The 12,436-nt window shown below is 45.6% G+C and overlaps 1 protein-coding gene across 1 annotated transcript; it reads right to left on the bottom strand.

Annotated features, from left to right (window-relative positions):
- Positions 1 to 969: 969 nt before the first annotated feature.
- Positions 970 to 11,918, bottom strand: LOC100563457 (zinc finger protein RFP). The gene is made up of 7 exons (XM_062969607.1): positions 10,885 to 11,918; positions 7,071 to 7,166; positions 5,670 to 5,900; positions 3,946 to 3,968; positions 3,118 to 3,230; positions 2,722 to 2,775; positions 970 to 1,875 (listed from the first exon to the last, which is right to left on the bottom strand). The coding sequence occupies exons 1-7, from the start codon at positions 11,788 to 11,790 to the stop codon at positions 1,328 to 1,330; spliced, it is 1,971 nt and encodes a 656-aa protein (XP_062825677.1). The 5' UTR covers positions 11,791 to 11,918; the 3' UTR covers positions 970 to 1,327.
- Between the last annotated feature and the right edge of the window lie 518 nt (positions 11,919 to 12,436).

The following is a 12,436-nucleotide window of genomic DNA, read 5'->3' as shown; positions in this document are numbered from 1 at the left end:
ATTCAGCAAAACCCTTTAGCTCACTAGGTTTTGTCAGCAGTTGGGATCTACCTGGGCCCATACTTTCCCATTAGCAATGTTAACAAAACTAGGGTTCACTTTTCTGCAACATATTATGTTCACACACACACACACACACACACACACAAACAAACAAACCATGGCATGCTTTAGAGCCACTGTGAGCCAGCAAACACACAACTCCTGGTGAATTGCCACAGAACACTCCTAAGGGTCAACAAACATTACATGTTGTGTGTGTAGAGGATTATTTGTGTGACACCATGTAACCATCTCAACAATTACACAGGCCAACAGGGGGAAAAAATCTTGTTTTGGTTTTTAGGTCTGTTTTTGGGTACATTTGGGGTGCTGATTCAGAAAATTGTATTGGATAGACCACATCAGCTCTAATTTCTTAGATATGATTATCATGGTTTTCTATGGGTGAGCAGATGAAGAATGGTAGATGCCGTTCTGCATTTCAAAAACTAGATAGGGAAAAACCGGTTCCTTTTTTGACCAAATACACCCAGAAACAGGGCTAGCATCTAGAGCACCAAAATGTGTGTTGGCCAGTGTTACCATAATGTTCCTTACAGGACATTTGACACTGTTGTATATTTTAGCTTCAAGAAGATCAGGACACATAGGTTATTGTTCTAAATTAATTTGTCAATTTCATCTCCAGACCAATTTAAATTAGATTGGGCTAGAAGAATGAGATCAAGGTGTTACCTGTACAGTAAGTAGAGAATAATGTTATTCACAGACAAAATTGTCACATCTGTTAAAATTTTGAGATGTTCATTTGTGTTAAAGGGATGACTGTGGCATATAAAACTTCTTGCCATCAAGTGTTAACTGAGATCTCTTCCTTCCAATGAAATATAAGTTCATAGGCACTGAAGTTAAAAGGCATGCAGCCATTTTTGATAAAATGATAAATGTGAACGAATAAAAAACACATAAAATTTCAAATTTTAATAGCTAGAAGTAGAACATTGTTTCCAGTCAAGCAAGATTCAGCCTACTACACAAAAGGCATCATGACAATCTCTTTGTATAAATCAAGATAACCTAACAGTGATGCTGTTTGTCAAGGCCTACATATCCTTCTCATGTAGTAAATCATCATAAGGCTGTGGAACAAGGGGAGCTTTTCTGCCTCCTCCTCTGCCTCTTCACATTCTCCAATTGATGAGGTTTGTTTTGTTATATAAACCTCTAGACTTCCTATTTTCCTGTCCCCAAATAGCTCAACTATCTATTCCAGTAGGTTAGAACTGGGGTTTCCTTCACTGAGCCCAAAGAAAGAAGTTAAAACTCATGGACCAAGGACATCCATTTCATGGAGTGCAGTTGGGTATTTTACCCCCATGCGCCTTAGAAATACTGCCTCAGCTGGGAACCCAACGACCCACAGCAAGGGATGGGTGCGTGTCCCGTTGAAAGATGCTGGAGGGAATGTGAAGATGGGGTCTTCTGTGTCTGCATCCGTAAAAGTCACACACTCCCCTACATAGTCCAGGGACACGCGGATCCTTTTGGGGGGCTTGCTAAGGGACAGGGGAGTCACAGGGGAAGTGAGAGCCCAATGTTGACCCTTCCACAGCCCCACAGCCCAGATCCCCTCTTCTGGGCTGAAGTCCACCACCCCCTTCTTATTGGAAGGGTCCCGGGTGACCCCCAATGCCCAGAATTCTCCATCGCCCACTTCCAATTCCCAAAAGTATCTCCCAGAAGTGAAACCATCACAGCCCAGAACCAAAGCTGTGGAATCCAACTCTTTGGGCACCTCGGGGACATACTGCAAAGCAGGCAGCTTACGATGGGTTTGTCCACACCTTGCCATCCATTGTCTCATCGCATCTGCTGCAAGTGGAAAGAAGCAACATCAGTTTTAGGGAGAGAGAAGGGAACAATTTCTACATTTCTCATTGCAGTTCACGTTTCTGTCCCACTTCTCTCAACTATTATTCTGCTTCTCTGTTGCAGATCACTAGCTAGGTATTGAGCAATAACTCCCAAACACCTCAAGTACAGCAATGGGTGATGGGATTCTGCCACTAACCAACTCACTGGAATTCTCAATGGGATGTCAGCAGGGCCTTCTGAAGGTAATGGAATCACAGAAACCTCACTGGGTAACTGCCTAATTATCTAAGAATCACAAAATCCCTAACACCATCCGGTAAAAGAATCTTGGTCAGCAATGTTAGGAAAGAACTCTGCCAAAGACCCCACAGCAGTCCACTGGTAGTCAACATACATTAAGATAGCCCTAATGTAGCCCTCCAAATACCGTTGAACAGAAACTGCAAAGTGCCATGAACTTTTTTAAACCACACGGAGAGTGCACAAGAGGTACAGTATTATTCTGGCAAGATGGTTCTGCACATGCCATCTCTTGATGTATCATCTTTACGGTTCAAGTAATAAGCTAGCACCCTATCAATTTCCTCCATAAGAATAATAAATACAAGATTAAAACACTTGCATAAAATCTGCATTACTTTGGCCTAATCATATATGCCCTGGGTTCAATCAAGCAATACTTTTGTACAAATTTACTTTCAAGGGTTTTCCTCTTTCACAGAATCCTAGCTCGCATCAACATGGTTTCATTTGGATGTTTTAAAATACTGACTGGAAGCTAATCAAAAGAAGTGATTTAATAGAGTGATTTAATAACTCAGAAAATGCCACTATCAAACCCACCTTTATCATTCAGTGTTCTCATCTCTCCTTTCTCCACAGCATATATCATATTATCTGCAAAAGGGAAAAATATGAGATAAAGAAACATTCATTTAGATTATTACACTACACTTTAATGAATAGCAATAGAGTTGGCATCCCACATTAAATCTTGTAGTTTAGGGAGGGGTCTTAAACATTCTCACACAGAGAGGTCCTGGATCTCACTAAACTAGAACTTTCTGGCAAAATATGTCAAGCAACCTCATACAAATGCCAGGATTTCACAGGACAAAACCATGGCAGTGAAAGTGGGATTAAAGAGCTATAATTATATAGTCTTTTTTTAATTGACAGCTACATTGTTTGAAGTGCTTTTCCAGCTGTAGAGTTGAGCAAAAATCCTACACATAATACCTTGGAATCTCTTTAGCGTTTTCTTCAAAGCTTCCCCTTTCCTAGAGACGTCATCCAATCTGCTTTCAAGCTTAGAAGCTTCTTCCGAGAGCTGAAACTGTTGTGCTACACATCTGCATTTTTGAAAGAGGAATAAACATTCCTAGTTTTTTTTAAAGTCCAATGAACCACCTCCTTTTCTACTGATTTATGACAATCCATGTTTGAGTGACAAACAAAAGAAAAATCCCCGTTTTCCTTGAAAACTGCCCTGCTGGTCTCAAGGAATAAAATAAACAAAAGTAACATTGGTTCCTGTTTCACCAACTTTATTAGGATGAAGTTTTAAAATTTCATAAATTTCATAAATATACTGTCCTTCTTCTTTCAGAAAACCCATAGCCCAGTTCAGCAAATGCTTCCAATGGCAGCTTTTGAGGCCATTAAGGTAACACAACAGGAAATAAATGAAAATTTGGTCCAGGAGCACAAATGAGCAGGTTATTCTTCACGAGCATGGGACACAGCATCAGTTTGGTTTCCCATTGCAACTGATGGATGGACAAGTACCTTAGTAAAGAACATCCCTATCCCAAGCTTTGATTCTCCTGTCTCATATTTTACTTCTGGCACTTTATGGAATCAAAGTATATGCAGCTGTCCCTACAGTATGCCAGCCTGCTGTATGAATTCAATCTGAAGACTACCGCTGGCATATGTTTCATTGCAGTGGTTCTAGCAAAGGCAGAAAATGAAAGGGGCACTACTTGTCCTAGACCCTGAATTGAAAGTGAGGAGTGTGGAATTTACTTACTGATGAGGGGGAGATAAGAAAAGAAGCACACATACCTGTTCATGTTTGTTCTAATATCCTAGAAGAAGGTAGGAAAGAGAAAGAAAAAGAACTAAATCCCACAATGCATTTCATCAGAGGATGTGTCACAGGCTAACAGGGAGCATATGTCTCTGCACATCCTGTTTCAGGCTGCAGAGGACTCCAAAACCGCTGTTAAAGGCATGAGGACGGAAGCTTTTTTTCTAGCCTCTGGTGCTTATAGGGCAGGGGTTAAGTAGCCTGCCCCCCCAGTCACCCTCAGGCTCTTACCTGTGATCCCAGAGGTAGAACAGCGGGTGTGTGCTCCAGGACAAGAGGTGGGGGATGCTCCGGTTACACACGGGAGCCTTCAGGCCACGTTGCTCTCCCTGGCGGTGCAACTGTTTCTCTGAGGAGAAGGTCTGCCCTAGTGGCTTTTTAGCAGCCTTCTCCTCCCCGGACTGTCCTCCCACCCTTCTTGCCGGTGAGCAGGCTGGCTTTTGGCCCACTCCAGGGCCTGCCCACCGACCTTTGCCTTGCCTGGGGCCACCAGCTCCTGACGCCCAAGGGACCTGGACTGTCCGGTTGACACACCACATCGTTGCTGAACAGGGGGCGCACCTGACTTGAGCAATGGCACCTTCCTCCCAGAAAGAGCCCAGGCCCAAAAGGAGAGATCCCAGGGCCCCCCGTAATTCCCCGTCCCAGGATCACTGTGTTTCGTCACCATCACTCGTAGTGCTTTAGAGAGACTCTCTGCACGTCACAGGTTACCTAAACATCTTGTCCTTGTTGCTGGTGATCAGAGGGCTGGTTGCAAAATAATTAAAAAAAGATTCTGTGCCAAGAGATCAAGTGCGCAGGAGGTATGCTCGATTTTTAAAAAAAACAAAAACAAACCAGCCTCACATCCTTGGAATAGCTACAAATGATGTTCGCCATGGAGTGGACCACAGGAAGACCCTAAGGAGATCCCAGAAAATGCAGGCTTTTTTTGCAAGCACACATATCCCACCACTTATTTTTTCTCCAAAAACATTACCCCTCTCTTGTTCATAACAGACCCATTACTTCCTCCCGCTGCGCCCAACCCCCATGTTCTCCACAGCATGCACTCTTATCAGCCTCATTCCATAGACTGATTCGTCAAGAGTGACTTCGAACTCAGTCCCATCACCGGCACATCAGCCCAAGTACCCGAACACCCTTAAGAAAAAAACCATATTAACACAGCTGTACGTACTAGAGGTCTGCATGTCAGCCATACCCGATGTGTCCCGACATGAACCTGAAGGAATGGGGTCATCCAGGCCAGCTTCACAACAGCCTTCAGGTCACCTGAATGACCTGGAAGTATATCTGCCAACAGCAGAGTGCTATGATGTCATAGCATTCTACAAGGGGAGGAGCTACAGAGGTCCAACTGTCCCTTGGGAAAGTTCAGAAGGGGCCAACTTGAGCTAAAAAGCTATCCCCATTGTTTTCTTATGGAATGCCTATTTTCTAGCATTCCATGAGAGTGGGAAATACTTTGGACAATGGGGAACCCCCCACCCAAACAGCTGATGGGCAGCTGATGAGAGTCCTGCTCACCCTTGACCAAGCATATGTATTGGCAAGTAAATTGCAAGCCCTATATTCAAATACTTGAGAACTCTCTGGAGGTTCAATGTCCAAGGCCCATAACCCACTGCAAGGTTCAGGTCCAGGCCCAAGTGAATGAGAAACAAGAGATTACTCTGTTGATAGCAAATCTCACCTGCAAAAACTCACTGGCCGGCTGCTTACATTTTGCCTCCATCTCAGTGATCACTTCACCAAGACGGGACAGCTCTTCTGAGAGTTTGGTGACCATATCGTCTTTCCGGCTTTCTATCTCTTTACGTATTTCTTCCAGTTGTGTCAGGAGCAGCTGTTCCTGGTCTTTCAAAAATTGGTGCAGGTGCTCAAACTCAGACACAATTTCCTGTCTCTCTGTCTGGACCTTCTCCTAGAATAATCACAGCAAAGTGAGGACAGAGAATGTTAAAGAATCTTTTTAGGTATATAAGGCAAAAAAAGGATACTAGAGTGCTAAGAACACATTAAAAAGGCTCTGGTTCAAAAAACCAGAATGTGAGAGGACAGACCAAGGTGGGCAATGCAGCCTGTGGACTTCATGCAGCTCCTAAAGCCACCACCAGTCTCCTATCCCTCTAATTATTTTTTTTTGGGGGGGGGGGGAGATTGGCATGATTTTCAGGCATTTTTTGTGCTAAAACCAGATAAATTCCCTGAAAAGTATTAAAATACAGAGATATATGCTCATATAGGCACCCGCAAAACCTGCACTATCATTAAACATCTCTATTTTCCTCAGCCAAAGAAAGCAGAGGTGTTTGAGGTATCTGAGGGAGGGGACTGTGGCCCATGGGTGAGCTGGGAGAAAACTCACCCCCAGGCAATTGCCCATTCCTTGTTATACACAAAGAAGATATGGGAACAGCGTAGAATAACAAAGGCAGCAGAGTCCAAAATAAGGTTGGAATAAGGCATTCTCTAAACTGGTATATATTTGCACTCCAACTCTCCATTCTAAGAAGACCTGGAGGGAACAGTGGTCAGCTCGGGTCTAGTATCTGCAACACCCCTTCTGCAAATTCTGGGCCAGGTAAATAGTAAGCCCTGGTCGAAGGCAAAAGGAGCAGCAATAAACTGCTCAGCAACCTCCACCCCCTTTGAGGACTCCTACCTGCAACAAACATCCCTTGAGGTATGGAACCCAGCCATGGATGCTGTGGGACAAAATCTGAATGCTTATCTGAATGGTAGCTGTCACATATTAAGCAACTGGAAATCAAAACGACTGTTTGTTCCTTTATACAAACTGATATAAATAGCACTTTCTTCAAAAATACAAACAACTTATTTAATTTCTCCAACTACTGTATCACTAATTCTGTGTTGAAAACAATTAGCATTTTACCAGAAGTTTGCCACATCAACTTATGTTCTACAGCTGGACATGGGTCAACATTAAACTTTTACTGCACTGCAAAACCAGGTGCAAAGTCAATAGGTTTTGGGTTAAACAGAATAAGAATGCATGAGAAAGATCAAATTAATAATAGACAAAAAGCTAAACTTTATTAATCTGTTCCTTATGGCTAATAGCACCTACCATGTATTCCTGGATTTTCCTCTCTCCTGTTAGCTTCTGACTCGATAGGGTGTTCTTCTCCTGCTTCAGAAGCTCTAGTTGTGTCTGAACCCGCTCCTGAGCAAATGAAAATGGCTTGAGATAGGAGGGAGGAGATTAGAGGTAGTAACAGCATGGAAGTCTTGGCATAGATATGGAAACACAGATGGGCAACTGTTTTTGTCCTAATTGTCATTAAACAGAAGACAGCCTGCAGGCCCAAGCTTCGGTCCTACTCTCCCCCCCCCTCATCCTTCCAAAGCCTAGAGTGACTTCCTCTCTAGCTTCTAAAATTTGTTTGGTTATGTATATTACATCTCTTAAATTACAACGCTAAAATACCAAAAATCTCCATACATGAGAAAACTTAAACTCGTATTTTTAACATTTTACTAGCTTTGCCCGGCCACGCGTTGCTGTGGCTTATGGGAATCATTTGTTGGCCAGGGAGAATAGCAGTGAATAGCCTTGCAGCCTCAAAACCTGGTCGTTTCCTTGTTATGGGAATCCTTGTTTGGTGAGCTGGAATGCAATGGAAGAGGCTTGCTGCTAGGAAGGCTGGGTACTTGTGTTCTAGGGGAATGGTTTTTTGGGCTGCTAGAATTGAACAAACCCTGGCTGCTTGCTACCTAGGGTAATCTTTGGTTGGTTAGCTTCAATAGTACAGAGTAGTATCACTGCTTGAAAGCCTGCCTTTTACCAAGGTTAATCCTTTGTTGGTCTGGTCGAATTGCATTGAATAGCCTTGCAGTTTCAATGCCTGGCTGTGTTATAACTTTTGGAATCCCTGTTTGGCGAGCTGGAGTAGCATCCTCAATCAAAGTGCCACTTTGAAGCCTGGCTACTTCCTTTGTAGGGGAATCATTGTTTGGCCATCTTGAATAGCATTGAATAGTCTTGTAGCTTCAAAGCCTGGCCGCTTTCTACATAGGGCATCATTGCTAGGCCAGGTTGAATTGAACGGAGTAGCCTCGTGGCTTCAAAGCCTGGGGGTTTTCTATCTAGGGGAAATCTTGGTTGGCAGGTTGAATAGCACTGAATAGCCTTGCTGGTTGCAAGCCTGGCCGCTTTCGACCTTGCAGAATCCTTGGTTGGCCAGTTTTAATGACCTTGCATCTGGGGAAGTGTTAGCTGGCCCTGATTGCTTCCTTTCTGGAATTCCCAATTTCCCTGCTTTCAGAGTGTTGCTCTTTATTTACTGTCCTGGTTTTAGATATATTGTTCTGTATTATTATTCCACAGTAATTATTACATATTATATTTATAATCTTATATTATCTGCTTAGAACTGGATTATATGAGGCCCCTCCTACACAGCTATATAAAATCCACACTGAACTGGATTATATGGCAGTGTGAACTCTAGATAATCCAGTTCAAAGGAGATACTGTGGATTATCCTGCTTTGGCATTCTGGGTAATATAGCTGTGTGGAAGGGCCTTGAATCTACACTGCCATATAATCCAGTTCAAATCAGATAATCTGTATTTTATAGGCTGTGTCGAAGAGGCCTAACTGTCTGTGTCCTGGGTGCCATCTTGGCTGAGGTGTTGCTAGGACATAAAGGGGGCGGGGCCTAAAGGCAGCAGGGCATACCTTTCTGACTGGCAGTTAAGGGGAGAAAAGCTCTTCCTTATCCTCTGTAATTTGAACTATTTTTCTAGGCTTTTTTGTTTGAAAGACATATTTTGGATGACTATATCTTTTGTGGCCAAATATGGTGTGATTTGTTCAGTGGTTTTGTTGTTTACTCCACAGTAAAATGAACATTACATTTATATAGAGAGAGATATTGATATATTCTATATTTTATACAGAATGAAAAAATACAGTATTTTGCAAATATTTTGCAAAATTTAGTAATGAATATTTTGTAAATAAAGGTACATTTAGCTACTTTTATTTCCCCTATGTATAGCAACTTTTGGGCCACTCTGTATTTTCCTTTTCTAAGAGAATTCCTCAACCTCAATTCCACATCTACAAGCTGGAAAAAACACTAAATCTTACTGATCATGCAAATGTCATAGCTGTTTACTTTACTGTCATTGAAAGCAAATAAGTAAAACTCTTTTGGAGCAAAACTAGTGGCTTAGAAACAGGCTATGGGCACACTAGCCTCAAAATAATTTTTAAAAATCAGAGATCAGAAGGAGGAGGAGAATCCTAACTTAACAGGAGTATCCACTGGATATCCGCAAAAACCCAGGGCTTATTGCCATCAGTTTTCCCAATCCTGGCTTAGAGATTGGTACCAATAATTTCAAATATTTTTGTTTACATCCCAGCTCCTCCAAAAAAAGAGCTTCAGATGGCATTCCTGACCTAAACCATACAGCTGCCATTCCAGTTTCACTTTGGTGAGATAAATAAAGCTGACAAAGTGCAAGAGTGATCTTCACACCTATTCTGTTGTGCAAACGTTAAAGCTTGCATTCAAGGAAAAGAAATTAAGATCAGAATAGAAATATGCCTCTATTTCTCTTCTTAAAGAAAGGATTTTCTTGAGGATTCTACTTCAGCATTCCCATTTAGAACATTCAAGCATTTATTTAACATTCTTAGGTGGAAATAATGCTCATAAACTGTTTGATGAGTTGCATTGTCTCTTTGGACCTGGAAGAATGAGACCAAGTACAATATTTCTCTGTATAATAGTCACACTTTTCCCAACTATTATATGGGGTCCATTATATGGTAAAAAAAAGTGCTCCTAGACGAGGGAGGCCCAATAGCTCAGAAAAGTCATGCCTCAGCTGTCCACATACCTGTCCTTATTACAGCTGCAAAGGGGGGAGCCATGTGGGTGGGTGAGGTTTCCCAGGCCATCTGGGCACAAGCAAGTGAATCAAGAGGGGAACTATTGTGTGAGGAATAGCAAGAATACAATTTTGCCATTCCAAAATTGGGGGTGTGACTTGTATGCGGTGGTAACTATGATGTGATGAAATACAGTAGATTACATGATGCTATAGTGAGTGGAAAGCAAATAGGTTTAAGAGTTATTGTATAACAATCTCTAACCCTCTACTGATCAATGTTAGAATGGACTGCTTAGCAATTTGAGGTTGCTAGGGAACAGATATTTACAAACTTGTTCTCAATGCAACAATCATTGATTTGATATTCACCACGATGAAAAAACAAAGCCAAAAACCCTGATCTAAAAACTCCTTCAGAAATTGTTCATATCCTTCTCCCCATCTCTACACTGCAGCCAATACTTTCCTGGCAACATTATGACAATTTTGAAAGCTACCTAAGCAGATTGGTTCAAATCAACAACAGATTGGTTCAAGTCAAAAGCAGAATAATTCCACTTCCATCTCAAGCTCGGGGGGGGGGGGGGGGGGGGGGTTGGTGCTCATCTCCATTTCTAAGCCAAAGAGCCAGTGTTGTCCGTAGACACCACTAAGGTCATGTGGCCGGCATGACTGCATGGAACGCCGTTACCTTCCCGCCGGAGCGGTACCTATTGATCTACTCATATTTGCATGTTTTTGAACTGTTAAGCTCACCCCGCTCCCCAGATTTGAACCTGGGACCTTTCGGTCTGCAAGTTCAGCAGCTCAGCGCTTTAACACACTGAGCCACCGAAGGCTCCAAGACTCTATATAGAATAGGCATAAAAATGAAACATTTACTGATAACCAAGCAGCATTTGCCAGGGTTGCTAACGAGGCTGGTTTTCGTTTTCGTGGCCTGCAGCTGAAGTATTAGAAGCCCTGCCATGGGATATGTGCGACAGGGTGGCGTGGAGGGCCTTCCCTTTCCCCGCCGGTCCTTTCTCCTTACCCGGTAGTCGCGGGCCGCCCTCTCGACGTGGAAGATGGTGTGCGCGCGGTGCTCCTCGGAGCGGTCGCAGTGGGCGCAGATGGGGGCCTGGTCCTCCTCGCAGAAGAACTGGAGCACGGCCTGGTGCTTCTCGCAGAGCCGCCCTCCGGGGCTGACGTCCCCGCCCCCGCTTCCGGGGGTCAGGGGCGCTCTTCGGGAAGCCGCCGCCGCGGCGGCCGCTGTCATAACGACGGTTTCCACGGCGACGGCAGTTGGGGAGACGTCGGGGGTGGTGGGGGCGGAGGATGAGGCCTTGGGCGGCGTTGTCGGCGGCGGAGGAGTGGGAGGCGGCGGAGGGGTGATAACTGGCGCCGCCATTGGAAGCATCGGCGTCAAAGGAGCCATGGGAAGCGCTGCTGGCAGTGGCTGTGGTGGAGGCGGGGGCGGCGGGGCGGGCTCGAGCCTCGGCCGCTTGGGCCTCTCTGCCGCGACAAGGCTGGCCAGCAGCGGCGGCGGCTTGATAGGCCGCAGGTTCCTCTTCCGGGAGGTGGCGCCGCACTCCAGGCAGGAGATGTTGATCTTGGGCTCGCCGAGGCGCTGCCCGATGCAGGCCGTGCAGAAGTTGTGGCCGCAGGGCAGGCAGATCGGGTCCGGGCAGTAGACGCGGCAGAAGGAGCACCAGGTCTCGCTCGGGTAGCGCGGCCCGGCGGGGATCTCGGCCGGCGTGGTGCCCGGCGGAGGGGAGTCCGGCGGGGAAGGCGGAGAGAGCAGCGGCGCCGGAAGAGGGCCGCCCATCAGCAGGCTTCCCGCGCCGGCCCCCAGGCCTCCGCCGGCTCCTAGGCCGCCCAAGTGGAGCTGCGAGGCTCGCAGGCGGCTGCGGAGGAGCCGTTGCTGGAGCTGCTGCTCCGCAGTCAAGCCGCTCATCATGGACGCCGGACGCTCCCTCACTGACTGACTGGCTGGAGAGCTCCGCGAGGAGAGAACGGCGCGCGCCCTCTGCACCGCCCTGATTGGTTCAGCCGCTTCCCAGGAAGGGGGCGTGGCCGGCCCAAGCGGAAACGAGGTCCCGATAGGACAATTCTAACCCTTCCGCCGGCCGCCTTCCAAGCAGAAGGCCTGAAAGTGATTGACAGGAGGAAGAAGGCGGGCACCGCGTCGCCTTCTCGCCCAATCCCAGTCAGCTTCTCGGGAAGGGGGTGTGGCCAGCTCAAACGGAAACGAGGCTTCTGTATTCTAACTCTTCACAGGCCTTTCAAGCAGAGAAGGCCCAAAAATGATTGGCAGGAAGAAAAGGCCCAATCCCAGTCAGCTTCTCGGGAAGGGGGTGTGGCCAGCTCAAACGGAAACGAGGCTTCTGTATTCTAACCTTTCACAGGCCTCCTTTCAAGCAGAGAAGGCCCAAAAATGATTGACAGGAAGAAAAGGCCCAATCCCAGTCAGTTTTTCGGGAACGGGGCGGGGCTGGCCCAAGCAGAAACGAGACGCCGATTGGACAATTCTAACCCTGCAGCCGGCAGTCTCCCAAGCCGGTCTAAAAAATGATTGACAAGAGAAAAAAAGGCGGGTACCGCCT

This window comes from Anolis carolinensis, chromosome 2 (assembly GCF_035594765.1).
Source record: "Anolis carolinensis isolate JA03-04 chromosome 2, rAnoCar3.1.pri, whole genome shotgun sequence".
NCBI lineage: Eukaryota > Metazoa > Chordata > Lepidosauria > Squamata > Dactyloidae > Anolis > Anolis carolinensis.
The sequence above is the reverse complement of the archived record's forward strand: the minus strand, read 5'-3'. Positions and strand labels throughout refer to the sequence as shown.